This window comes from Aplosporella prunicola (assembly GCF_010093885.1).
Source record: "Aplosporella prunicola CBS 121167 unplaced genomic scaffold K452scaffold_18, whole genome shotgun sequence".
In the NCBI taxonomy this organism is placed as follows: Eukaryota; Fungi; Ascomycota; class Dothideomycetes; order Botryosphaeriales; family Aplosporellaceae; genus Aplosporella; species Aplosporella prunicola.
The window spans coordinates 342,989-366,737 of record NW_022983546.1 but is presented as its reverse complement, the minus strand read 5'-3'; the positions used below and the strand labels follow the sequence as shown (position 1 = coordinate 366,737).

The window sequence follows — 23,749 nt, the reverse complement described above, 5'->3', positions numbered from 1 at the left end:
GGACTCTTCGGTTAGGCCGCTTTAATCGCGCTGTCAATCAACAATCGATACCCACAGCAACGACTCAGGCCATGCTCCACGCTCCGTGACACGGGCATGCTCATTCATTAGGTATTCAAATAGTACCAACACCCTCTTGATAGAGGTACCAGACGAATCGACCAACTTCATCCACATCACTCTGCGAGCCCCATTAATTCCTCCAACTCCTCGGGACTCAACGTGCTCTTTCTCCGTTTTGCTTTACCTCTAACGCCACTCTTCCTAGGCATTCTCCCCTTCTGAGTTTCCTCTGCTGTCTCTTCCTTCTTTGCACTGCCCAACTTTGCCGCCAAAGCCGCCGCATCAGCTTCCGCAGCCGCGGCGCCTAGTTTCTCCTGCACGGTCAATTTCGGGCTGCGTTCGTCTTCGTGGGGTAATGGGCTTGAGCGGCGTTTGCGAGACTGGCAACAGAAACGTTAGCAGCTTGTTCAATCTAGGTGTATATCGTCGAGCTGAAGGTGTAGGTTGAGGTGGACGATTAGATGCGGATGAGCTTTGCTGTTTTGATATCGTTTCGACAATGAGGTTAAAGGAAACGTACGCTTCGTGGGATGCCGGACTCATGGGCAGTAGACCGGGTGGACCGAGTCGATCTCCTTATACGCTCAGATGATGGATTGATGGCGGAAGATCGTTTAGAGGTGGAGGCGGCCTTGGCCTTAGATGGTGGAGCGAGAAGGTCGACCTCAGACTCGTTCTCGTCACGAAGCTGCGAGGGCGTATTTGTGGTGGTTGTATTGACTGAAGAGTCCGCAATGGAATGCGTGAACTCGGTTTTGCGCGGTGACCTGGAGTTCGGGTCGGACTCCTTCAAGGCTGGAGGACAGGGGCGTAACTTGATGTCAAAGATGTCCGTTTTCTTGTCTTCCGGTATAGGTTTCTCCGGTGATGGCAATGCCGGCTCGTCGAGGTCGCTGGGTTCCTCTTCCGTAGCCTCTTCGACATCCTCCATTTCATTTCCCATCTCTTCTTCTTCTTCTTCTTCTTCTTCTTCTTCATCCTCGTCACCCTCCTCGGCCAGAGTACCAAGGCCATCGCCTAGGCCCAGACCTTTCCTGAGCTCATCAAGATTGACTGTGTCGCCGCCATCAACCATACGCTGTTTCCAGCTTTGCATCAGCATTACCGCTTCTCTCCACCTTGCTTCCATTCTTTCCCAACCCTCTCTTAGCCTTATTATCTCTTCTTCTCTAAGCTCCACCTCATGGATTGAGACGAAGTTGGGGTTCGTCAGCAACGTCCTCAAATTCTCTAACACGTGATCCATGTCCGCAGCCAGCAAATCGTAGGATGTGGGCAATGCATGCATCATGCCTTCCTCCGTCTCCTCGCCTTCTACCTGTTCCTGGCCAGCCTCGCGTATTCTTTCAACATTCTCCGGTAGCCCTTGTAGTTCCTTTAGTGTTGACAAAGTGCTCCGGACCAAGCCGATCAAATTGTCATTCTCATCACTCAGGCCCTGGCTGAGCTGCGTAAGGAACTCAGTTGTTTCTTGCTTCAAATTATACTCCGGATCATCCACACCAGACATGTCTCCTTCTCGACCCATACTAGCTGGCCCATTACTTGAACCGGGGGCAATCGTGATGCTTGCACCCACTAGCCCGGTCTTGTTACCTCTTTGCTGCGCTGTGAGATGCGTCTTCAAACGTTGGATTTGTATATCGCGTTTGCGGACATCGTTTGCGCAGGCGGTGCGTACCTGATGGACGGTAGCTTTGAGGCGGAGCATCTCTTCCCGGAGTGAGCGCGCAGAGCGTTCGGCAGCAGAAAGGGCATTTTTAGCGGCGCGTTCCGAGGACTGGGCGAGGGAAAGCTGGCGCGAGAGATCGTCGTTGCGCGCTTGGAGGCGCTCAAGGGCGAGGGTGGTACGTTGGGAATCCGCACGGACGGAGCGAAGTGTTTGTGATAGGGAATCGCGCTGTTCCTGATCGCGCTGTGGGTAGGGTGTCAGTCAGTAGGTATGGGAGCGTCCAAGGTTGTTCGCATACATCTCGGCGTAGAATCAAGTCGTGGACAACGTTGATGATCTGTGCCATTGTTGCTTCCTTGCCGCCCTCTCCCTTGGACGGGTGAGCAAATTCAACTGGCTTGCCATTGCGGAGGAGGCCCCGGGCGAGCAGCAGGTTGTTCAGGTAGGTTGACGCGCTCTTCAAACTGTAGGGGTCGGCCATTGTTTGTTTGTCCGGTGGAGCTCTGTCGCGGGCCGTGGTAAACACGGGCGTTGCTAACCCCGACCGCACGTGACCGTCAGTCTCATGGAAAATCTTCCGCCATCGCGAGCTCAGCACCTACCTGTCGTGGAGATACTTCACTCGACAGTCGGTTCGGTAGGCATACCGGCGCGCTAAGTCTTCGGCGCGAGTAAGTGGCGCGGCCCTCATCAAGCCTGCCTTTCCTTTCTGTTCCGAATTTCTTTTCTCTCCAACCACACCTTTTCCTGTCGCATTTCTCAAGTCATGTCTTCCAATGGCGATCGGCCTGCCGGCGACGACACGCCAGTCCCCGGCAATCCTCTAAACCCCCAAGATCCGTTGAGGCCGGCACCCGAAGGCGTCATGACGGTCGAAGCGGCTCACCCACCCCAACCACCACTACCCGGAGACTCTGCCACTACCAAGGCTGAGAAAATCGAGCGTCACGGGTTACCCGATGCAACTTCTCCCGACGCCTCTCCGGCGAAACGTATTCGACTGGCAGACAGTATGCGCTTGTTTTATCCTGCGTTATCCTCAATTCAGTGATGCTGACGTATGCCAAGGTACAACGGATATGTCAGTTAGACAGAAAGGAGTCGCTCCCATTAAAGCCGAGTAAGTAGAGTACGAGTAGCGCCCTTTGCCGGTATCACTTTGACGTTGCGTGACTCCGGCTTCGTCACGGTTTATTCTCGTTAAGCACTCTAAAAGTTGACGATGACATCAGATACCTGCTAGACCCCGCCACACTCAGACACGGGCGAGTTGTGGCCGAGCGGGATGACGACGTTGCCGAAGGAGCAAAGCACTCCGGCCAGGACAGTAGCCAGGCAGGAGGCAAGAAAGGAAAAAAAGACAAGGAGCGCGGTCAGAACAAGGACCGCCATTACGGTAGCCACAGAGATGTTCTGCAGCTTTGCTCATCTGTGGCGTTCAGCCCCGAGTTTTCCCCTCAACAGTGCAAGTTTGGCGACAAATGCAAGTATGAACATGATCTTCGCAAGTACCTCAGCGAGGGCAAGCGCCAAGATCTTACAACTTTTGAGATATGCCCCGTTTGGGATAAGCGGGGCTGGTGTAATGTGGGGTGGAAGTGCCGTCTCGTTGGCACCCACTCTGAGGAGAGAACAACTGATGATGAGCGAAAGGAGCTAGTCTTGGTTGAGGATCCGGTACGGAAGGAAAAGGCAGAGCAGGCCAAAGAAGAGCATGGGGATGATATTGGCCATGTCAATGTCGTATCTGTCCAGCACAAAATCGAACTCAACAGGAAGAGAAGAAAGACGCCGAAGGCGGACGCCTACCTCGAGTATATCAACAACCTGGAAAGGTCACGGGATAGAGCATCAATCTCCGAAGGAGAGGCAGCAGCTGAGAGCAAAGAAGCGATGGAAGATAACAGGGCACAGTACAAGGAGCCTCCATTCTTACCTTCCGAAAAGCGGCGTATCTACTATGGACCTGAGACACCTGTCTTGGCCCCTCTCACAACGCAAGGAAACCTTCCGTTTCGGCGACTCTGTGTTGACTTGGGTGCGCAAATCACTTGGTCAGAAATGGCCATGGGTCTTCCTCTAATCCAGGGCGAGAAGAGCGAATGGGCATTAGTCAAAGCGCATGAATCCGAAGCTACCGCGCCGCGATTCCTCGGCAAGAACGACGTTGTGGCTGGCTACGACAACTCGAAGGATCTCAAGTTCGGAGTGCAGATTGCGGGGAACAAGCCCTGGAATGTTCTGAAAACGACCGAGGTGCTTACCGATCTCTGTCCCCATCTTCGGGCCATTGATCTCAACTGCGGTTGTCCCATCGATTTGGTATACAGGCAAGGAGCTGGCTCCGCCTTACTCGATGCACGCGGGAAGTTGGAGAAGATGCTACGGGGCATGAACGCCGTGTCCGGCGAGGTGCCCATAACAGTCAAGATTCGAATGGGTGTCAAAGACGACCAGCCGACGGCGCAAAAGCTGATAAACAACCTCGTGCTGGGTGGGCACGAGGCGCGACAGGCAGGCGAAGGGCCTTGCGGTGTGGCGGCCATCACACTGCACGGCCGCAGCCGGCAGCAGCGGTACACGCGCAGCGCCGACTGGGGCTACATTTCCGAGTGCGCAGCGCTGATCAGCCGGCTCAACGCCGAGCGGGCCAGCATGGCGGACACTGCCGCAGACGTGGACCCACGGAACCAGCCGAACAGCGGCAAGGTGTATTTTGTCGGCAACGGCGACTGCTACTCACACACGGACTACTACCGGGCCATCGAGGAGGACAAGGTGGACAGCGTGATGATCGCGCGGGGGGCGCTCATCAAGCCGTGGATCTTCGAGGAGATTGAGACGCAGCAGCACTTGGACAAACGGTCATCGGAGCGGCTGCAGTACGTGGAGAAGTTTGTCAAGAACGGACTGGAGACGTGGGGCTCTGACGAGATGGGCGTGGGCACGACGCGCCGCTTTCTGCTGGAATGGCTGAGCTTCACGTGTCGGTACACGCCCGTTGGGTTGCTGGAGCACCTACCGCCCAACATCCAAGACCGCGCGCCGGCGTTCCGGGGCCGCGATGAGCTGGAGACGCTGATGGCTAGCGACAACTACCGTGACTGGATCCGCATCAGCGAAATGTTCCTGGGCAAGGCGCCCGAGACGTTCAAGTTCCAGCCGAAGCACAAGTCGAACGCGTACGAAATTGAGGCCGAGGGCTAAGGAAATGACAGGGGAGGATTCGCGGGGAGAGTGGGTTGGGCAGGATGAAACGGCGCCGAGTTACGGCCAGGGTCCTTTCGGGCGTAGCAACGACGGGCCTGAGGAAGGCGGCGATAGTTTAATGCACACCTCGACACGCCGAGGATCTCCGCATGGCCGCCACGTGGTCCGAGACCGCAAGCGAGTGACGGGCTTTCTAGAAGGCCGTTGGCAAAGTGTGTCGGCTGGCGTGCGCTTTTGCCAGCAGCGCCGGCGGGTGGGCGGGGCTTGAGGAAAACCATGGACGGCCGCTTCTCGTAGGGCCGACTTGGGGGTTGAGTGAGCGGGCAGTACCTCACGTTAGTCTACCTAGTGAATGTGCATGCATGCATGAGCAACGAACTGCAATTGCTTTTCTCTGCATATCTGCCCTCCAACTAAGAATTCTTCTTCGATTCTTCATCGTCTTCTTCATCCGTCTTTTTTCTTATTTTTATTCTTTTCCTTTTCCTTTTTCCAAGAATAAAATAAGAGCTGGCCCCACCGAGTCGTTGTTGTCGCTGCCCCCAGCCAGCCCATTACCGCTTTGCCCGCCTCCCACCGCCCGCAGGCTCCCCTCGACCACTGGCTGCCAGCCGCTGCTGCTGCCCGCCCGCCTACCGCTGCTGCAGCAATAATTCCGGCCGCTTGGTACGATCCGGCTCCACTGACTCGAGCCGATCCCACGCCGCATCTGGCAAGCCCGCTGCCCGATTGACATAACCGCCGTCCTCTCCACCTCGAAGCTGCCTGCCTCTCGCAGACGCCACCGCCTCCCGCCCTTTCTCCCACTGGCGAGACCGTCTACGACCGCGACTCGTTCATCCAGTCCGCTCCTCTCGACCTCCTCTCTCCCCCACCACCACCTCCACCACCCTCCATCACCATCACCAACACCAACACCCTCCACCACCGGCCAGCCTTCGCCACGCGCCTGTGGCCTCCGCCCCTACCACCCCGAGGGCCACGACTACTTCTCCTGCCACAACGGGACCGCGCCGTTTCTCTGGCGCCAGCGGCATTCCTAGCGACCGCCTGTCCGACCTTGATTCCGGCACATTGTCCGAGCACCTCGCCGACTGCAGCTTTCCGCTCTTTTCCGGCTCGCCTCGCACCCGAGTCGAGCACCTACACATGGCGACGTCAGCAGCGCCTGTCGACATTATTACTTCCCGCCAGAGCTCGAGCTCGCCCCGGAATCAAACCTCAACCCTCACATCTGCTCTCCAGAATGCGGGCGCTCAGCCCATCCAGGCCCCGACGTCTATGACGCGCGGTGGCAACGATGGCAAACTGAGCATAGGCGGCCGCCAGGACTCGTACACCAACTACGGCTCTTACTATGGCTCCGGTGCCAGGCCCATCTCGGTCAAGGACCGGCCGAGGAGGGAGAGCACTACTGCTGGTAGCCTGCTAAATGGAATGAGCTGGGGAGGAGTTTCGGTCGGGAGCTGGATTCGCGATGAGTGAGTACTTTGCATACGTCCCTGCCAGCGATGCTGCGAAGCAACATTTCGAAGGTCTCCCACGTTCTGCTAGAGCTTCAGCTGACTTTGCATTCAACAGCGTCATCATGGCTGGCACTTCTCCCTACACCTTCGGTCGGTCGCCCTCGTTTCACTCCTCGTCGTATTTGCCCAAAATGGAAGCCAACTTCATGAAGGACTTCAACTGCTGCGGTCTCACCCTCGACTCACTGCATGAATTGCTACAACATTTTGAAGAGTGTCACGCGCAGCCTTCTGCCACCATGCAGAGGCCGTCGATATCTGGACAAGGCGGATTTGGCCATGTCGGCAGAAACTCGATAACTTCTGGAAACATAATAAGTCCCCAACAGACGGAAAATCACGCGACCAACCAACAACACGGCTTCCGGCCGCAGCAGTTCCAGTCGCCGAATTATGGTAACAATGGCCTCAACAAGTCTCAGTTGTCGACTGTACAGGACATGGATACTCTTGAAGATATGGAAATGGATGACCCGCAGACGCCACTGGGCGGCCCACAGCAGTCTTTCCAGTCGCAACAATCGCAATTTGGTCAAAACAACGATCGGCATCCGCAGCTGAACATCAACCTCGCAAATACTGTTCAGAACCAAGGCTTCCGCACCTCCGCGCCAACCACTCCGTCTGGAGGTCACCCGGGATTCCCTCTTCAGAACAATCCCACTGTTTCTTCTGTGAACACACCGACGCTTGGCGGGCATGTACAGCAGAATAGGACCCCCGATTCGTCGGTACCGGGCACTCCCGGCGAGTTTGACCAAGACCTGGGCAATTACTTTGGCGGTATGCAGATGCCAATGGGCTCACAAATGAACATGGGCGGCAGTGATATGAACTATGGCAACGTGCCTGGGTTCTCGGGTGGAATGGACGGTTTCGATGGGACGATAGACCAACCGGCAAAGCGGCTTTACAGCAAGCAAGGCGGAGGTCTCACGCCTCAGCAATTGCAATTTGCGCTTCGACAAGGCAAGTTGGGCACAGACAGCGAAATCGCGAAGCAGGTACGCGCGCAGCACCTGGCGCTCATGGCGGGCAACGGCCTATTCCCAAGCGAGGAGATCAAGCCGTTCAAGTGCCCCGTCATCGGCTGCGAAAAAGCGTACAAGAACCAAAACGGCTTGAAATACCACAAGCAGGTGAGTATCCCACCCAAAATGCCAGCAAACGTGAATTGTCTCGAGATTGGTGGCTGATAGGGCTCCACCGCACACAGCACGGACATCAAAACCAACAGCTCAAGGAGAATGCCGACGGCACCTTTTCCATTGTCGATCCGGAGACCTCCGTGCCGTATCCTGGCACGGTTGGAATGGAGAAGGAAAAGCCGTACCGTTGCGAGACGTGCGGCAAGCGTTATAAGAACCTTAATGGTCTTAAATACCATCGCGCGCACTCGCCACCGTGCAACCCAGAGCTTAAGCTTAATGCCATGAACCTCGCTGGTTTGGCGCCGAACCTGCAGGGCATGAATGTCAATGTCGCCGGTGCCGGTCTCGCCGGCATGGGCGATAACATGTTCTGACAAGCATGATACCCCGCGGATTCAACAAGTCTGCTCCTCCATTCCGTTCGGTTCGGCAGAGATCGATAGCATCGCGTGATGATTGCATCGTTAGACGGAGAATGGCATGGTGCCTTCTCTATTTTTGCCACTCAAAATATCTTCTCTGGGTTGCTTTGGTTAGGTGCGGCGTTGCCTGAAATTTTTCGACGGTGGCATAGAAAGGCTGGAGATGGAGAAACTTTTTTTGCACAAACATAGACTGGTTGGTCGGATCACTTTCTTTCCATTCAAAATCGGACAAGGAGAGGTTTCATCACCTCCCATCTCCCGCCACACAGATACCCTTCCGGCTTTCTGAAGCCAAGTGGTTTCGGGCTTCTGCCGCTTTTCGCTCTGAGGCGGGATGTTCATTTGTTCTTTTGCTGCCTCTTTTTGTCTTCCGTAAAAAGGGCCGGGTTGCAGCGGAACACACTTTCGTTGTATTGTCTCATGGCGTCAAATGTTTCACGGGTTATGGCTGACTCCTTATCTTCGGCTTTTCTCCGTCTCACAGCGTAATAGTCTCCCAAGGGGGCTTTGCTTCCATTTTTCGACCCAAAAATTCAAAAAGTTCTCATTTTGATTTCCCATAAAACAAGAGAAAAAAAAGTTTGTGGAATTTGGTTGGGTTGTTATTCCATTAAAAGAGCATAGGGAGGATACCTGTTTTGCCTACAAAGATTGACTACTTCTGGGTGTTTTTGCTTGTCTGTCTCAAAATGAGACTCACATCAGTACAGAGAAACGCTGCGCATGCTCCACTCCAAGGTTGCTGACTTTCAAAGCCACACTGGATCAATCATACTGAGTGCACTCGTCCGCGGTTTTTGGGTGTAGTTTGATCCCACCAGTCACAGTTATCTCCTGGCCGTACAAGAATACCATTGATCAGTCCACCGCCGCCTCAACGACTGAAATATCGTACAGCACATCGCTTTCCCCATCTCATTACTCGTCCCACTCATCCGCTACAGGTAAATCCAAGACAGCATCTTGCAGCCACAATCCGATTCTAAATGGCGACACGGCCGACGGCCACCACTTCTTCACCTCCTCCGACTCTCTACTGCCATCGCGGCCTGGCGCATGCATCTCAACCCACATGCCGCGTGCTTGCGACTGCCGCAGTTGCGGTGCTAGGCTCTTCCATGTCGAGGTGCCCGTGAGCAGAGCGAGCGCGGACAGGTCGTCATTCAATTGAAGCGGAGGCGAACTTGTTGGGCACGGGAGTGGCGGTTGGAGGAGGGTCGCGTCGAGTGGGCCCCATGAAGGGAATAAGGCCGTGGAAAAGGGCAAGGAAGGCAATAGAGTCATGGGCGTAAGGGTAGCACTGAAAAACGGGGTACCTGTGTTGGGATGCGTCGAGGGCGGGTTGACGGCTACGTGAAGCGTGCGCGGTGGTGTTCCGTTCGAGGACGTAGGAGGAGAGGTAAAGTTAAAGCGGGCGAGGTGCTTGGGTATGTTCCAGAGTCGGCGACCTGGGACGACCGAAGGAGGTAGGTGTCAGCAAAATCATTAAACAAACGAATGATATGAGCGCGGTAGACGAAGAGGTGGCAGATGGCAATAGTTGCTCACCGTTATAGCATGTATTCGGCTGGCTGACATAGATGCGGGTTATCCGTTTTCCTGACTTGTGTTTACCGGGAAGCACGTACGTGCCTGGAATGATGAGCAGCTCATCGTAGGCACCTAGGCTCATCAAATCAGCTCTCCCAGGTACTCGAGAATTTGGCACAACCTACCAACAGGCGTCTCGCTGTACCGTACAACCTGAATCATTCCTAACCCGCCCTTGAATTTCCCCGCACGCTCAGGTGAAGTAAACGCAGGGTCCGATGCTTCTAGCGGGTCGTAGAGACCCTCGGGCAGTGCCTCAGTTGGCAGCCAGGTCACAAGCCAGTAAGCTTCGCATTTTGTGGACCAGGGGGCGCTACTGAGGGGCACTGGAGGATCGGTCAAAGCCATGATGCGGGTTGTCTCTTGCTCCTTAACCAGGTCGGTTGCTTTCAAGCTGATGCAGTCGCAGTTTGGTTCTCTTAGGGGAAGGTAGACTGATTGTGAAGGATGACGTTGGCTTAAAGTAAGACCTGTCTTGTTGATCTGCAAGCTTGGCGGGTGTCACAGCTCTTCTTCCCCGCCTCGGGTAGGGTTCGAGCTTTGTGGCTTCATCTTTGCTTTTTTCGGGTGTTCATTCCATTACCGTTATGGTAAGACATACATCTGGGGTACATGTCGCTAATGTTGCGGTTTTAGGTAATGATGCAGGAGACATCAAACTCGTACTTGATTGACAAGAAGGGAGGAATGTTCCGAAGCCTTCCATGCTCATCTGTAGCACTGTCCCTAACCCACGCGAGGACCCATTCATAAAAGTGCCCCCTCAACGGTACAGTCGAAGACCTCTGTCAGTCTACCCCGTAAAAACTCCCATTCTCCCCTCTGCCACCCTCTTCCGCTCACACGATCCAGCCATCGGTAGAAGTTTACCCTGGGCAACGTTACGCTCATAATTTTTTCCAGAAAGCTCTTCGTCTCCTCCTTCCGGCTCAGTGCCGTCATCAGCCAGCAAAGCAAGTGACTTTTCGCTGTGAACATGCCATCGACTGTCTCCCATCCATTCAGAGCCTCCTTCATGAACCGCGCGTATGCTTGGCGGTAGCGGGCGAAATCGAGCGGCGAATTTCCGACGTCGCCAACCCAGTTGTAGTTGCGATCCCAGTCCCAAGCTAGCCATTGTGGGGTCGCAGCCCATCCCTGAAACCGGCTCACAGTAGAGACAGTATCCCAGTCGAGTATCCCGGTAACCTTGCCTTTGTCATTAACAAGAATGTTCTGCCAGTTGAAGTCCGGGGGAGCAAGAACAAAAGTCTCCCATGATGATGGTGATCTAGACTGTTTTGAGACAGCTGACGGCACGCAGTCAACCATGATGCTGAGTAACTGGTAGTAGATCCGATCTCGCTGCCGCCGAATGGAAGATTCACCTCTGTAGCGACTCTCCCACCAGTTCGCCAGCATTTCTCGAAAAAGATCATGCGAACTCTTAAGCGGTTCATACATGCGAGATTCGTGCTTTCTGATCCCATGGCCACAAGATCGTTCACTCCCTTGGAGAATCTCATAGCGCGGTCCGACTCGGGGCACTAGATTCTCATCAGAGTCGAAATGAAGCATGCCGATTAGATCAAACGAAATATTTTTGAGCGACGTCATGGTATATGCCAGTGACTTGATGATCTTCAGGCGTCTCATTTCCAGACTAGGCGAGAATTCTTCGTTGTCCCACACGTCGCAGACTCGCGATCCTTCAAGAAAAGTCATAATAATGTAAGGATGTCCAATCTCATTGTTGTGAGTGGTATCATATGCAATAAGTTGAGGGATCGGGAGATCCGTCTTTTGCGAGATAAACCTCATTGTTAAGGCCTGTGACCGAAGGGCCACAGCATCTTCAGCTTTCCACGAGCTCTTGGTACCAAAGCGAGGCACGCGGATAACGTACTTCTTGCCAGAGTTAAATTCGACCACATGGACTTTGTTAAACGTGCCTGAGGTCCTCTTCACTACCCGGCAATCGACATTTCCCGGACGATAACCGTCGTTGATGATGCGGAGGGTGAGCCGGATCAGGGTATCGTCACTGATGCGTCTCGTTGAGCCCCAGATGACTTCGTCTTTATGCTCGGGTGTGAGTGCTTGCGTGGTATTGCGTTCAACAGGGGAAGTCACTAAGCCGTCTCTATCCTTCCTGTCACGCATCAAGGTTGGGTGGAAGATTGCTTCCCGTTCGCTGTCTGCCGGCACTGCACCTTCATGACGATGGAGGATATGTTGGGGTCTTGGTTTGTGGACAAGCCTGTGAAACGCCGATTTTAGTATGGTCGAGCACGATTGCTTAGAAGTATCCTGCGTCGTCGCAGCAGTCGTAGGCATAGGCTTGGTAAGCCTGTTGCGAGTCCTTCCATTTCCGGTCGTGGGTATGCATGCTTCCATAGATTCTTGTTGGGCGGGTGTGTCGAGCGGCTGGAGCCTCTTCCGATGTCCAAGCTTGAATAAACGCTGTAGCTTGGAGCAAATCTTAGAGCCGATGGACGTTTTCTGACATGTGTACGGCTCTTTAGTGTCGATATTCCTTGTTTCATGGCAAGTGTTGACAGGAGTTAGTTGTTGTGAGTAAATGTGGTGGTCATTAAGGTCGTGTACCATCATGGTATACAGAGCAGTGGGTGCCATTGCGAAACTATGCGCTCAGTGTTTTGTTGATTCCGTCACTGGACCTAGAAGCATGCTGCGTTTGACACGTTGGCAATCCAAAGCGAAAAAAAAATTGAAAAAGTTCGGGTTGCGAAGAAGGAAAGAACTTTAAAATTGGAAGATGGAAGAAGGAAAAGGAGGAGGAGGAGGAGGACGACGACGACGACGAAGACAAGGTGATGGAGAAGGAGATGGAGAAATAGGAAAAGAAAAAGGAGAAAGAGTGACAAATATACACCGTAGCAACACTCATCATTCACTCACTCGACACTCATCCGTTCAGACACATTCACACATATTGTTCATACAAGGTAGTTGAAGAGTAGTATTCACTCTATTTTATGTTAGTATGCATAAATGTAAATGTATGAGTAGTGCAGATCAAAGCTTCGGGATTGCGTCAGTCCGGGGCTCGGATCGGGGCAGAATGCCTATCGGCCTAGCTCTCCCGTCTCTCAGGCCTCCACATTCCGCATTCCACATTCCACCCCTCCTTCTCCTTACCAGTCGCCATGGATTACCTGCCCGAAGAGCTTCTCTTGTACATTGCAACGTGCAAGTAAACCACTCTCTACCCCGATGCCCGCAGGCAACAATAGCTGACAAGACCGCAGTCCTCGAGCCTCATGAGCTGGTCAAGCTCCAATCCCTTTCCCGCCGCTTCCTTGCCATAGGCCGCGACAGCAACATCTGGAAGTCGAGATGTTTCGAAAATTCCCGTGCCGAGGCGTTCCGGCGCCGCCAACAACTCATGTCACGCATACAGCCTCATCTGGCCGACCTTGCGCGAGCTGTAGAAGAGCGCAACGGCAATGCGTCGAACGCAGAACTGCCCGCCCATCGCATGGCCGCCACCGAGAAGCAGAGAGCTCTCGCCAACTGGGATCCCTCTTACCACGGCGAAGACGTCAACTTCTATCAGGAGTATATCGCGAGACACGCGCCCATAAGTACCAGTTGGCTTCAGCAAGCCTACATCGGCTCTGGCGATGAAAGGGAACATTACGAAGCTACTGGCGCCGGGATACTATACGATGAGGCCTCACGCATAGCAGATAGAGTTTTTGCGCCAATAGACGATGGAAGCATATGCGTGTGGAACGTCAGCCCCCTGGACAAAGGAGGAATCATGACGCAGCAGGGTGCTGTCGTTGACCGAACGATTCCTGGTCTTCTCGCAGGGAGAACCGCCGTCTCAGACAGAGCTGCGCGGGCTGCACAGTCCAAGGCGATCATGACGGAGACTGGCGCCGTAGAGTGTGTCAGCGTCGACAGTAGACAGAAAAAAGGCTTCTTTGCCGTCATGCAAAACTTGCACGAGGTCGATCTCAGTACGTTGCAGATTATCTCAACAAAGTCCTACCCTTTCTCAATCACTACGCTCTCGGAGGCCAGACATCCTACTCCGCTCACCGTGGGGACAAACATGACTATCCATCTCCATGATTCGCGTGAGCCTGGGCAGCACAGCGAGTCCACGCTTTCTGTCCGATGTGAGCTCATAGGAGGCAAACCGCTGAAGAATGGCTTCGACAACCTCACCTCTGGCAACATGACTACTGGGCATGCCATCTTGTCTCAACCCGGTCCGCTCTCCATATTGCACCTTCCTGACCGCGAATGGGACGGAAATGGTGACATTTGGGTGGCCGGACGCTTCACCAGCCTTCTTAACTACGATCGACGCTTCTTCCCCCGCTTGCGGGGAACTGTTCACTCCGGCGCCCGTCTATCAAGCATGATGTTGTTACCGCATCCTTTTATCCCACGTAACCTTGGCTATCATAGCATCTTTTCCAGCAATTCTTACAGTCTCCGGGAGGCCAAATCAGTCACGGGGCACACAATCGTTGCGGCGGGCGAATACAAGGGCAAAGGCTCCCTCGAACTTTTTGGCCTCTCGTCAGATCCACAACACACCATCCTCTCCAGCGATAGTAGTTCCGCCTGGAGGAATAAGAATGCTTGCATGCAGAACCGACAGACGGCGTCAAGTTCGAAGCTCCTCTCCGTAGCCACTCACGGAGCAAGGCTGGTTTATTCCGATGGCGATGGCAATATCAAGTGGATGGAACGTGATGGGTTCACACCCGTCCGCCAATTCAATATCAATCCTGACGCACCGCAGACCGAGCCTACTGATGACACGGGGCTATTCTCGACATCTACACAAGCGTATGGCGAGGGTGACATTGTGCAGAAGATCATGCCGACGTTGTCTCGCAGTTCCTTTTCTGGACGAGAAACAACGCCGCTCGATCAAGATAATCTGCTCATCTGGACGGGAGACGGCAGGCTTGGTATGGTGGGATTCGGCAACAAGCCAGCATTCAAACAGGAGGACTTTGAGGAAGCAGCTGAAACGGCGGAGGAGGAGGCGGAAAGAGAGAAGGAGAAGGAGTATGGAGCAACGATGCGGAAAGCTTTAGAAAGACAGGCGGCCGATGTCAGGTTTGTGAGGGGGCTAGGTCTAGGTACCAGCTGGTGAATAGGCTAGGGATGATAGACGCGGGACATGATACCATGAATAATGAATTGTATAGTTCCCAACTACCATGTGATAAGATCAGTACTGTTAATTGTGCATATTCATCAAGACATCTTGACCGTGATTAATTGTGCTCCCTTGGTATCAGTCTGTGATACTTGAATGAAGAGTATCACATGAAGCTGTTCCACGACAGAAGCACACGACGCACTTTTCTTCTTCTACCAAGTCGTCAGTCAGGTGTCTATCATTCTACCCCACTTATTCGATACACCAATAACTCAAGCATTAAGTACTTCCTACTTTGTATCACCACCACCACGACGGACCTTTCCGAGTATGCTTTCTTCTGCTGGAGGTGTTCCCCACAATGCATATGTTGAACACACCTGACAACTCACATTTCACTTCGACGCTAGGTAGTATCTTAGTGATTAGTCTTATATTGAAAGAAAAAGAAGCGTTGAGAATGCTCTGGATATGTAATCCGCATGGGTATGGAATGAGCATGCTTGGTCAACAATGTCAGCAACCTCCTGGCATTATCGATGCCTGTCCAAATGATATCTCTTTCTCATAAATCGGCAGTATTGGCGACGGAATTGAGAGGAATTTTGAAGTACTGATACACCCTTCCAAATACGCAGCCATGATCGGCGAGGGAGGACGACTTCTGGTCAGTTCAGGGACGGTTGCACCGTGACGACGCACCGACGAGAAGTCCCTGCGGCCAAGTAGACGGACTGTGAGCACGGCATCGCCCAGCTCTTTCAACCGATTCCTTTAGCTGCATTGCTGTCCATGTCTAGTGCGATCTTGTACTCTAGCGGTATCGAACGCTGAAAACGCTATTTCTGGAACGCTCAAAGAAGTAAACAAGACAGCAACGCTGACGACGGTGGCAAGAATGGGCAGTAGCGAATGACAGGAACGAACGACTCGAGCGGTATGTCAAGACGGCAACATTAAAGCTCCAAGTAAATAATCAGCACAGCAGAACACAATGGTATAAACTCTGCCCAGAGCAGCGCACACGCTACAAACACCGCGTAAAAAAAAACCTGTTTCCAAAAAAAGAAAAAGAAAAAGAAATAGAAAAAGTCAACGACGAATAATAATAATGTATAGTGGGTTCCCCTTGTTGTTTCAATTCCCCTTGACCCTTAAAACGAAAAACAAAAAGACGGATAACGCATTTCGCCATGTAAACGACACGAGAAAAAACAGCCGCAAAATCGAGAAAGAAGATTTACCAACGGAAGCGAAAGAGAACAGCATGTATCTCATTTCATGCAATGGAATGCTGGCAACCCAAAACGACGCAACGCGTCGTCTTCCCACGCCCTTTGATTTTTCTCACCACAGCTTGTCTCCCCCGACACTTGCAAATAAACAGAAACCACGTGCAACGCAAGACGAAAAAACAACACACAGCGCGCGCCAAAACACACAAGTGAGTAACAACAACAATGACGAAAGAGGAAGGAAAGAGGACGATAACCTAGAACTTCCGAGTTCCCCGCAATGGCAGAGGTAATTGCCAAGATTTACCACGCCTAAGCAAAACGCCTGAACAGTAAAAAGATCTTCCTCGTTTGTCGTCTTCGTCAGACGGGCTGATGTGTTTGAAGCCGCAGTCGAAAGTGCACACGGAGAGCCGAAGGGTCTCGAAATCGTAGGTACATGGAGAAGTAACGGTGCTGAACTTGACCAGATGAGAGCAAGAGACACGGTTGCCAGTCGTCGATGACAGAACGGCGATTGAAGTTGTTCGTACCGACAGCTGGTTGAAATTACAGGACGGACGGGGCCATAGGCAGAGCTGGATGCTGCTGCGGGCCTTCGCGACCGTCAGACGCCGTCGTTGCCGATGCGGCATTCCGCAAGATTGACGCGGAGCTTTATCGGGTCATGTCGCCTGGTTACAAACGTCAGCGTAACTGAAGACTTGAACCCACTTATCGTGAGGGGGAGGTCATCAGCTACTGTGAGAGCGGAGTAGAAGCTATACGCGACACATAAAAATTAATTCGACACTCATTGTCGCATTTGAACTTGGATGGGACTCACTCGGTCCACGGGGTCAGACTGGTCCGCAGCCAAAAGCTTCGGGCTGGCCTTGCCTGCCGCAGCGACCTCGGTGTAACCCCTAACTTCCATTTGAGGACGTCGCGGTGTGCCGCCGCGTTTGGGAGTCCCCTGCGGAGTGTCTTGTGGCGTCTCGTATTCGTTCTTCTCCTTCTGCCCCTGTTCGGCTTGCGCGAGCGCCATGCGTTGCCTGTCCTGTTCGAGGAGAGCTCCCCCAAGAGTTGCGCAGCGAAGGATGGTTTGAATGAGCTGGTTCTGCTTAAGAGGCTTGGACAGGTAATCCTTTACCGATGTTAGCACGGATACAGTTAATCGAGACATTGATAGTGCACTTACGTCCATCTGCGCTTGGAGACACTTCTCCCTATCGCCAACCATGGCATGCGCGGTGAGCGCGATGACAGGAGTTGGCGACAGATGATGATCGCGCTCGTATTCTCTGATCTTCGCAGTTGCCTCGAAACCACCCATGACAGGCATTTGCACATCCATCAGAACAACGTCGTACTTCATCTTCTTGATGGCCTCGAAGGCCTCAAGACCGTTGTTCGCGACCGTAACGTTGTGGTGGTACTTCTGCAGAATCTTGACCGCCAGACGCTGGTTGACCGCGTTATCTTCAGCAAGGAGAATGTTGAACGACTTCGACTGGTTGGAGATCAAAGGTGCGGCACGTCCATCAAGAGCTGGAATCAGGGCATTACCCAGATCGATCGGCAAGCAAGGCGTCGTGATGAAGCTAGAAATACCGTCTTCCAGCGCAGACTTCAAGCTGATAGCCACCCGGGGAGTGACCATGACGAGAGGAATGTACTTGAACCGCTCTTCACCACGCAACCTCCGCGCAGTCATATTGCAGTCTACAATGACGCAGTCGTAAGCATGCTTGCCAGGGCTGGGGATCTCCGAAAGAGGCGTGTTCTCGTCAGTGTGGATGACGTTCGGCACGAGTTCGAGGGACCGCAGGTGGTTGACGATTTCGTCACCATACCCAGTCTTGCCTTGATCGATGAAGAGAACGGTGTGGTCCTTGTATGGCGCGAGCTGAGGCTGGATGGCGAGAATATCGGGGTTGCCGAGCCGGACTTTGCAAGTAAAGTAGAACACACTGCCATGGCCGTACTCAGACTCGACCCACATCTTACCTCCCATCAGGGTGACAAGACGCTTGGAGATTGAAAGACCAAGACCGGTACCACCAAACTTCCTAGTAGTAGATCCATCGGCCTGTTGGAACGTATCGAAAATCAGGTTCAGCTTGTCGCCGTGAATACCAATACCCGTATCAGACACCGCAAACTTGAAGATGTACTGATCAAGAGCGCAGCCGATTTGAGGCGCCATGGAAATTGCGACCTTGACTTCTCCGTGCTCGGTGAATTTGATGGCATTACCGACCAGGTTCAGAATGATCTGTCTGAGCCTGAAAGAATCGCCAATGACATAGTCAGGCACGCTGCTGTCGACCTGGTAGGCCAGGTTGAGTCTCCGCTCGTTGGCTCTGGAAGAAAGAGACTTAAGGGCGTTGAAAATGGTACCACGAAGACTGAAGGGAATCTCCTCCATGACCATGCGGTTCGCTTCGATCTTGGAGATATCCAGAATGTCGTCGATAATGGTGAGAAGCTGACCCGCCAGGTTATGAACAATCGTAAGCATCTCACGCTGCGAGTGCGTGAGGTCCGTGTCAAGCGTCAGCTGCGTCATACCAATGATACCGTTCATTGGGGTCCGTATCTCGTGAGACATGTTTGCCAGGAACTCGGACTTGGTCTTGTTGGCAAGTTCGGCGGCTTCCCTCGCGGCAGTATTCCTCTGGATGGATTCTCTCAGACTGGAAACCATTTTGTTGATCTTGCGCTTGAGCTCGTCCATCTCACCGGCAGCTTCGACCGTGATCTGGGTAAACTTGCCGTCGGTAGCAGCTTGTGTGATGTCCCCAAACGCTCTCACTTGAGACGTCAAGTTTTGAGCCATAGTATTGACGTCGGTGGTGATCTCCTTCCAACGCCCGGTGATGCCTTCAACCTCTGCCTGGCCACCCATCTTGCCGTCCACGCCGACATCGCGAGCTACGCGCTTCACTGCAAGAGACCATTCGTCCAGTCTTGCAACCATGTCGTTTATCGTGTCCTTCAGCAGACGGATTTCTCCTTCGGCATCGACGTGCACGCGGCGCGTCAGGTCGCCGCGCGACAGAGCGCTGGTAACGTCCGATATACTGCGCACCTGCAGAGTAAGGTTCTGGGCCATGGTGTTGACGTTGTCGGTTAGATCTTTCCATTTTCCTTCGACGTTCTCCACCTCGGCCTGGCCACCAAGTTTACCGTCGGTACCGACTTCCCTGGCGACCTTGCTGACTTGGTAGGCGAAATCGTTAAGTCTGTCAACCATGGTGTTGATGGTGATTTTCAGGGCGAAAATTTCGCCCCTCGCTTCTGCCGTGACCTTTTTGCTGAGGTCACCCCTAGCGACAGCAGTTGTGACCTCGGCAATCTCTCGCACCTGGGTGGTGAGGTTGTCGGCCATACCGTTGACGTTCTCCGTGAGGTCCTTCCACGTGCCCTCGACTCCGTGCACTCTGGCCTGCCCACCGAGGCGACCTTCGGTACCGACTTCGCGGGCGATTTTCGTGACTTCGTGCGCGAATTGCTGCAATTGGTCAACCATGGAGTTGATGGTGTTCTTGAGCTCCGCGATCTCGCCCTTGCACTCCGCAGAAACCTTGCGGGTCAGATTACCCTGAGCGACAGCCGTCGTGACCTGCGCAATATCTCGCACTTGAGTCGTGAGGTTCAAAGCCATGGCGTTCACGTTGATTGTGAGGTCGTTCCACATGCCCTGGACGCCCTCGATCTTCGCCTGACCACCCAATATACCTTCGACACCGACATCGCGAGCGACCCTTGTAACTTCTGATGCAAACGAACGTAGTTGGTCCACCATGGTGTTGATGGTTTCCTGGAGCTGTAAGATTTCACCGCGGGCGGGACGTTCAATCTTCCGACTGAGATCACCGTGAGCGACCGCAGTTGTGACAACGGCGATCTCTCGCACTTGTTCCGTGAGATTCCTGGCCATGTCGTTGACTGCAGCCCATTAGCAAATCGTATGGAGTCGATGGCGATGCAGAACTTACCGCTGTGCGTCAGCTCGGCCCAAATACCATCGACACCGGTCAGGACGGCCTGGCCACCCAGGCGACCTTCGGTGCCGACTTCCTTAGCAAGGTTCGTAACCTGACTGGCAAAATCCTGAAGCTGATCCACCATGGTGTTGATGGTGCGCTTGAAAGTCGTGATTTCCGGGTCCATTTCCTTGGCGTGGATGAGAACCTTCTTGCTAAGGTCACCATGCGCCACAGCCGTAACGATGCTACCGATTTCTCTCAAGGCCTTCTGGAAGGCCAGATTTGCCTGTTGATGCTTCTGAAGCTCTCGCTTCAGCGCACCGATGTCTTCGATGCCATGGCCAAACGCCTTGTCCTGGTCCCGGAGCTGCCGGGTAACCTCGGCGCTAAGGCTATCGATGTGTTCGCGCTGACTCTGAATCTGCTCGGCCTGCTTGTTCAAGTGGTCCCGTAGATAGCTGAGCTGGTCCTCGGAGAGCTGTGCGACGGGCCGCTGCTCGCCGGGCGAGCTCTCCTTGGCAGCCAGCCAGTTGGTGACCCAAGAGGCCTGCCTGTCCCGGCCGGCGAGCGACGCGCTGCGGGGGGTCTGGTGTTGCTGGGCGTCGCCGGGGAAGGGCGAGTAGAGGGTGGGTTCGCCGGGCGTGATGGGGAAGGTGTTGTTGTCGATGGTCTTGGCCTTTGCCTCGAGGTATTGGATGCGCGCCGCGAGAGCGCCGATTTCGCGTTCTACGGCCCGCTTGGATTCGCAGTCGGGGCCGGGCAGGACGACGTTGACGGCTTTGCCGCCGTTGGCAGCCACCTGGCCCGGGAAAGACTTGTCGACGAGCGGATCATGCTGTTTGGCAAGATTCGAGAGGATGCCGGCGAGCGCCTGGGCAGTCTCGTCGTGAGACATCGTTGTGCACGATTACTGCGTCGTTCTCCCACAGTTCATTGGAGCCGGGCTGTCGCTAGAAAGGGAGGGTCGGAGGGCCGAGGAACTTGTCGGCGCGAGGCTGCTCGTACGACGGCGGGGGGGCTTGAATGGGGGGTGGCAAAGCGGGCGCGGGCAGAGCAACCGGGGTGGAGGTCGGGATGGGGAGGGAAAACAACAGCAGCAGCAAAGCAGCCTGGCTCCGCTGGAAGGGAGTTACTTTTTTTTGCTTTTCTCTCTTTTTTTTTTCTCGGCGAGGGAGGGAAAAGGGAGCGGGGGAGACGGAGCAGTCGCAATTGCTTCGCCGGCCGTTGTATCTACTACGCGCGAATTGGCGAGGCCAGGGACAAGGGGGCCGGCAGGCTTCGCCCGACAAAGGATAGCGCCGCCATTGCCCGCCAAGCCCGCTCCGCTGATGTCACGAAAAAGTCGCGAGGCGCCGTCAAGAGCGTGGCGGAATGGGCCAAAAGACAGACAGTCGGCCTGAGATGTTTCACTCGCCACCGCACAACACAGCGCCCGGCTTGCACGGCATCGCTTGCTGCCACGCCCGACGAGCTCCGAGCCCGCCAGTGTCAGCGATACGAAGCGGCGGAAAGCGTGCGCTGGTCAGCACCACACCGGCCACCTGTAGCGTCCCCACCGCCGGCGCGCTGCTGTTTAAGCTCGCAGATCCGCGCCTAAAGGCCGCATAGTCCTTCCACATTCCACCCTTCACCCACTCAGGCACCCCTCCAGGGTCCAACTGCATCTCTCATTAATGTCAAACATTGTTCTTATGGCGATGCGACAAAGAACACCCAGCCGATCCGCCGCAGCCCACAAATCTCGCTGTCCTCCACCACCGCGAATGATGATCCATCCCACCTCGGCCCGAATCGGCCTATGCCATCCAGCGCTCAGCCCCCATCCGCCTGCCGAGGATTCTTCCCTGTCCACCCAACTCTGTGGGGTTCGCCGTCCTGCACCGCCCGCAGCGTTAGCCTCATCCGTGGCGCAACGCCCAACCCGCCGAAATTGTGTGCTAATTTCCCACCGCGAGCCCCGGGCTGCCGGAAGGATGTGCCATCGTCTTGCGCCCACGTCCTCGTGGCTTCAGGGAATGCAATAATGTTGATGTGCCACGCGCACGTGCACCCCGCGTGACCAGCCCGAACGGGCTCCCTGCATCCCAGCTGCACATGTGCCTCGTTGGTACTGGTAGGCTTTCCGTTGAGCCCGATTTCCCGCCCGCGCTAGACGTCGCCCGCGCTGATACTACCGCAAATAATCCCTTCCAAGGTCGGCTCCTAAAACTTTACCAGCCTGTGCCGTCGCTCGATCGTCGCGTCGATCCGGCCAACCCTCAGAGCCCGATCGGATTGGCTGTGGTCGATCGGCGCAGGCGCAGATGCCTTGGCCTTAGGAAATAACTAAGTAGGACGCTTCAGGTGCAGATAAAGGGTCGCACTTGATATGGGGATGACCATCGCACCGCGCAAGCGCCTTGCCGTTGCCGTGGGTACCAATCTTCCTAGTGCGCGGAACACCAGACGCCACGTCCAGGGCGGCCCCGGCTGGCGTCTTTGTGCAGGGGACTTATTTCCTAACCTTCTTTGCGTGCTCGACAAGGTTCGCAATGACTGCCTCAAAGGCCTCTTTGTCCCCTATGGCGCTCTCCATGCGCCTGAGCCAGTAACCCAGGACTTCATCAGCTCGTTTGCGCAGTTCTTCAAGTGTCCTGACATGGGCTTTCAGCTCGGTGTTGGTGAAGTTGTTCAGCGCCGCATCCGTAGTCGAGCAGAGCATCGTCGTCGAGCTAATATCAAGCTCCGGCGGCGGTGGCGGGCCGCGCCGCTTACTTTCCACCTTGGGAGGAGACGAGTCCACCGAAGTGGTTGAGTCATTGTCCTCTTTCTTGAGTTTGGAGACTGCGCCAGTCGCCCTTTCGTCATAGGAACCTCGTGGGGAGCGTTCTCCCGCGATGCTGATTGATGGGAGGACCAGCTTCTTCTGCTTGCTCGCTGGCAAAATCTCGTCGAGGTCGACGGGTACACCAAGAGACACCAAGAACAGACGTCTAATGCGAGAACGGACCCAGTTTGGCGGCTGTAGCGGTGGTGGCGCGACTAGTTGAGCCCAGAGGGAAAGGCTCCTTTCTGAGAGAGGCGATGGGTTTATGTCACTGTTGATCACTGGCTGATCGAGATTGGGAGAAGGAAACAACTTCTCAATGTATGGCTGGGTAGAAGCGAGGATTTCATCGTCGTTATTAAGTTCTTGGAGGTTAAGTTGTGGCTGCGGTAACATTTACGTCAGCATTGTTCACAACATTTTGACCAAGCCAACCACGTTCTCATTGACCATTGCATTTACGGATAGACACTTGTTACTTACAAGTGAAGGTGCTGGTTCGGGTACAGGAGGGGGAGGGGCAGGCTCGTCAAAAGCAGCGCCATCTTGACCCTCTGCGTTTTGAAAGCCATCATCGAAATCACCAAAATCATCCCCAAAGTCATCGCCCTCACCGCCTTCCTCGAAGTCGTCAAAATCATCGCCGAAGTCATTGTTGTCGTGGGAGCTTGCTTCGTAGCCCGCCTCGTCGTTATGAGACGCCTCGTGTGTTTCTCCGGATTGCTCTTCAGGCTTTGGCGCCTGGTCGACTTCGTCTAGAGGTTCCGATCTATCAGAAGTTGTTGGCGATCCTTGCTCCGTCAACCGGCGCTGATGAAATTGAAAAGAGAAAAACGGAGCCTCACCTTCATTTCCCCCCTCTGGGGCTTTCAAGATCATATCCGGCACAGCGTCGGCCTGGCGCATTTCGTAGGCAGCCGTTCCAGGAACATCGCCATGGCTGGGCTCATCGTCGACCTTTTC

General features: G+C 54.3%; 8 protein-coding genes across 8 annotated transcripts in view; 3 read left to right on the top strand and 5 right to left on the bottom strand.

The window, feature by feature from the left end:
- Nucleotides 1-66: 66 nt before the first annotated feature.
- Nucleotides 67-2,302, bottom strand: K452DRAFT_274463 (uncharacterized protein). The gene is made up of 3 exons (XM_033539192.1): nt 2,034-2,302; nt 584-1,978; nt 67-443 (listed from the first exon to the last, which is right to left on the bottom strand). The coding sequence occupies exons 1-3, from the start codon at nt 2,214-2,216 to the stop codon at nt 177-179; spliced, it is 1,845 nt and encodes a 614-aa protein (XP_033395630.1). The 5' UTR covers nt 2,217-2,302; the 3' UTR covers nt 67-176.
- Nucleotides 2,303-2,600: 298 nt separating this feature from the next.
- Nucleotides 2,601-4,942, top strand: K452DRAFT_231124 (uncharacterized protein; the record flags this gene model as incomplete). The annotated part of the gene is made up of 3 exons (XM_033537143.1): nt 2,601-2,745; nt 2,804-2,855; nt 2,968-4,942. 3 exons carry the CDS (start codon nt 2,601-2,603, stop codon nt 4,940-4,942), a joined length of 2,172 nt encoding a protein of 723 aa, XP_033395629.1.
- Nucleotides 4,943-6,094: 1,152 nt separating this feature from the next.
- On the top strand, nt 6,095-7,996 carry K452DRAFT_310285 (uncharacterized protein; the record flags this gene model as incomplete). Its single annotated transcript, XM_033543322.1, has 3 exons — nt 6,095-6,426; nt 6,455-7,610; nt 7,688-7,996. The coding sequence occupies 3 exons, from the start codon at nt 6,095-6,097 to the stop codon at nt 7,994-7,996; spliced, it is 1,797 nt and encodes a 598-aa protein (XP_033395628.1).
- Nucleotides 7,997-8,811: 815 nt separating this feature from the next.
- Nucleotides 8,812-10,004, bottom strand: K452DRAFT_58059 (uncharacterized protein). Its single transcript, XM_033546869.1, has 3 exons — nt 9,763-10,004; nt 9,596-9,709; nt 8,812-9,495 (listed from the first exon to the last, which is right to left on the bottom strand). The coding sequence occupies exons 1-3, from the start codon at nt 9,983-9,985 to the stop codon at nt 8,966-8,968; spliced, it is 867 nt and encodes a 288-aa protein (XP_033395627.1). The 5' UTR covers nt 9,986-10,004; the 3' UTR covers nt 8,812-8,965.
- Nucleotides 10,005-10,384: 380 nt separating this feature from the next.
- On the bottom strand, nt 10,385-11,779 carry K452DRAFT_231635 (uncharacterized protein; the record flags this gene model as incomplete). Its single annotated transcript, XM_033537178.1, has 1 exon — nt 10,385-11,779. One exon carries the CDS (start codon nt 11,777-11,779, stop codon nt 10,385-10,387), a length of 1,395 nt encoding a protein of 464 aa, XP_033395626.1.
- Nucleotides 11,780-12,766: 987 nt separating this feature from the next.
- On the top strand, nt 12,767-14,825 carry K452DRAFT_253540 (uncharacterized protein). The gene is made up of 2 exons (XM_033538292.1): nt 12,767-12,829; nt 12,889-14,825. Exons 1-2 carry the CDS (start codon nt 12,787-12,789, stop codon nt 14,760-14,762), a joined length of 1,917 nt encoding a protein of 638 aa, XP_033395625.1. The 5' UTR covers nt 12,767-12,786; the 3' UTR covers nt 14,763-14,825.
- A 1,915-nt stretch (nt 14,826-16,740) lies between these two features.
- On the bottom strand, nt 16,741-20,875 carry K452DRAFT_231130 (uncharacterized protein; the record flags this gene model as incomplete). The annotated part of the gene is made up of 4 exons (XM_033537144.1): nt 16,741-16,767; nt 16,833-17,132; nt 17,187-19,939; nt 19,990-20,875. 4 exons carry the CDS (start codon nt 20,873-20,875, stop codon nt 16,741-16,743), a joined length of 3,966 nt encoding a protein of 1,321 aa, XP_033395624.1.
- Nucleotides 20,876-22,212: 1,337 nt separating this feature from the next.
- Nucleotides 22,213-23,749, bottom strand: part of K452DRAFT_335843 (uncharacterized protein) — a gene marked incomplete at its 5' end in the record, with an annotated part of 1,988 nt that continues 451 nt past the window's right edge. Inside the window, 3 exons of the mRNA XM_033545232.1 lie at nt 22,213-23,170; nt 23,270-23,577; nt 23,632-23,743. Coding sequence (XP_033395623.1) covers nt 22,472-23,170; nt 23,270-23,577; nt 23,632-23,743 — 1,119 coding nt within the window. The 3' untranslated portion in view covers nt 22,213-22,471. The remainder of the gene's footprint in view (nt 23,171-23,269; nt 23,578-23,631; nt 23,744-23,749) is intronic.

Bases quoted from the DNA above. Each gene is read 5' to 3' on its own strand.
- K452DRAFT_58059 (XM_033546869.1), bottom strand. From the start codon at position 9,985: ATGGCTTTGACCGATCCTCCAGTGCCCCTCAGTAGCGCCCCCTGGTCC. The intron at 9,710-9,762 runs GTAGGTTGTGCC...TGATGAGCCTAG, and splicing joins GTACAGCGAGACGCCTGTTG to GTGCCTACGATGAGCTGCTC. The intron at 9,496-9,595 runs GTGAGCAACTAT...CGGTCGTCCCAG, and splicing joins GCCGAATACATGCTATAACG to GTCGCCGACTCTGGAACATA.
- K452DRAFT_274463 (XM_033539192.1), bottom strand. From the start codon at position 2,216: ATGGCCGACCCCTACAGTTTGAAGAGCGCGTCAACCTACCTGAACAAC. The intron at 1,979-2,033 runs GTATGCGAACAA...CCCTACCCACAG, and splicing joins ACTTGATTCTACGCCGAGAT to CGCGATCAGGAACAGCGCGA. The intron at 444-583 runs GTACGTTTCCTT...TTCTGTTGCCAG, and splicing joins AGTCCGGCATCCCACGAAGC to TCTCGCAAACGCCGCTCAAG.
- K452DRAFT_253540 (XM_033538292.1), top strand. From the start codon at position 12,787: ATGGATTACCTGCCCGAAGAGCTTCTCTTGTACATTGCAACGT. The intron at 12,830-12,888 runs GCAAGTAAACCA...ACAAGACCGCAG, and splicing joins TCTCTTGTACATTGCAACGT to TCCTCGAGCCTCATGAGCTG.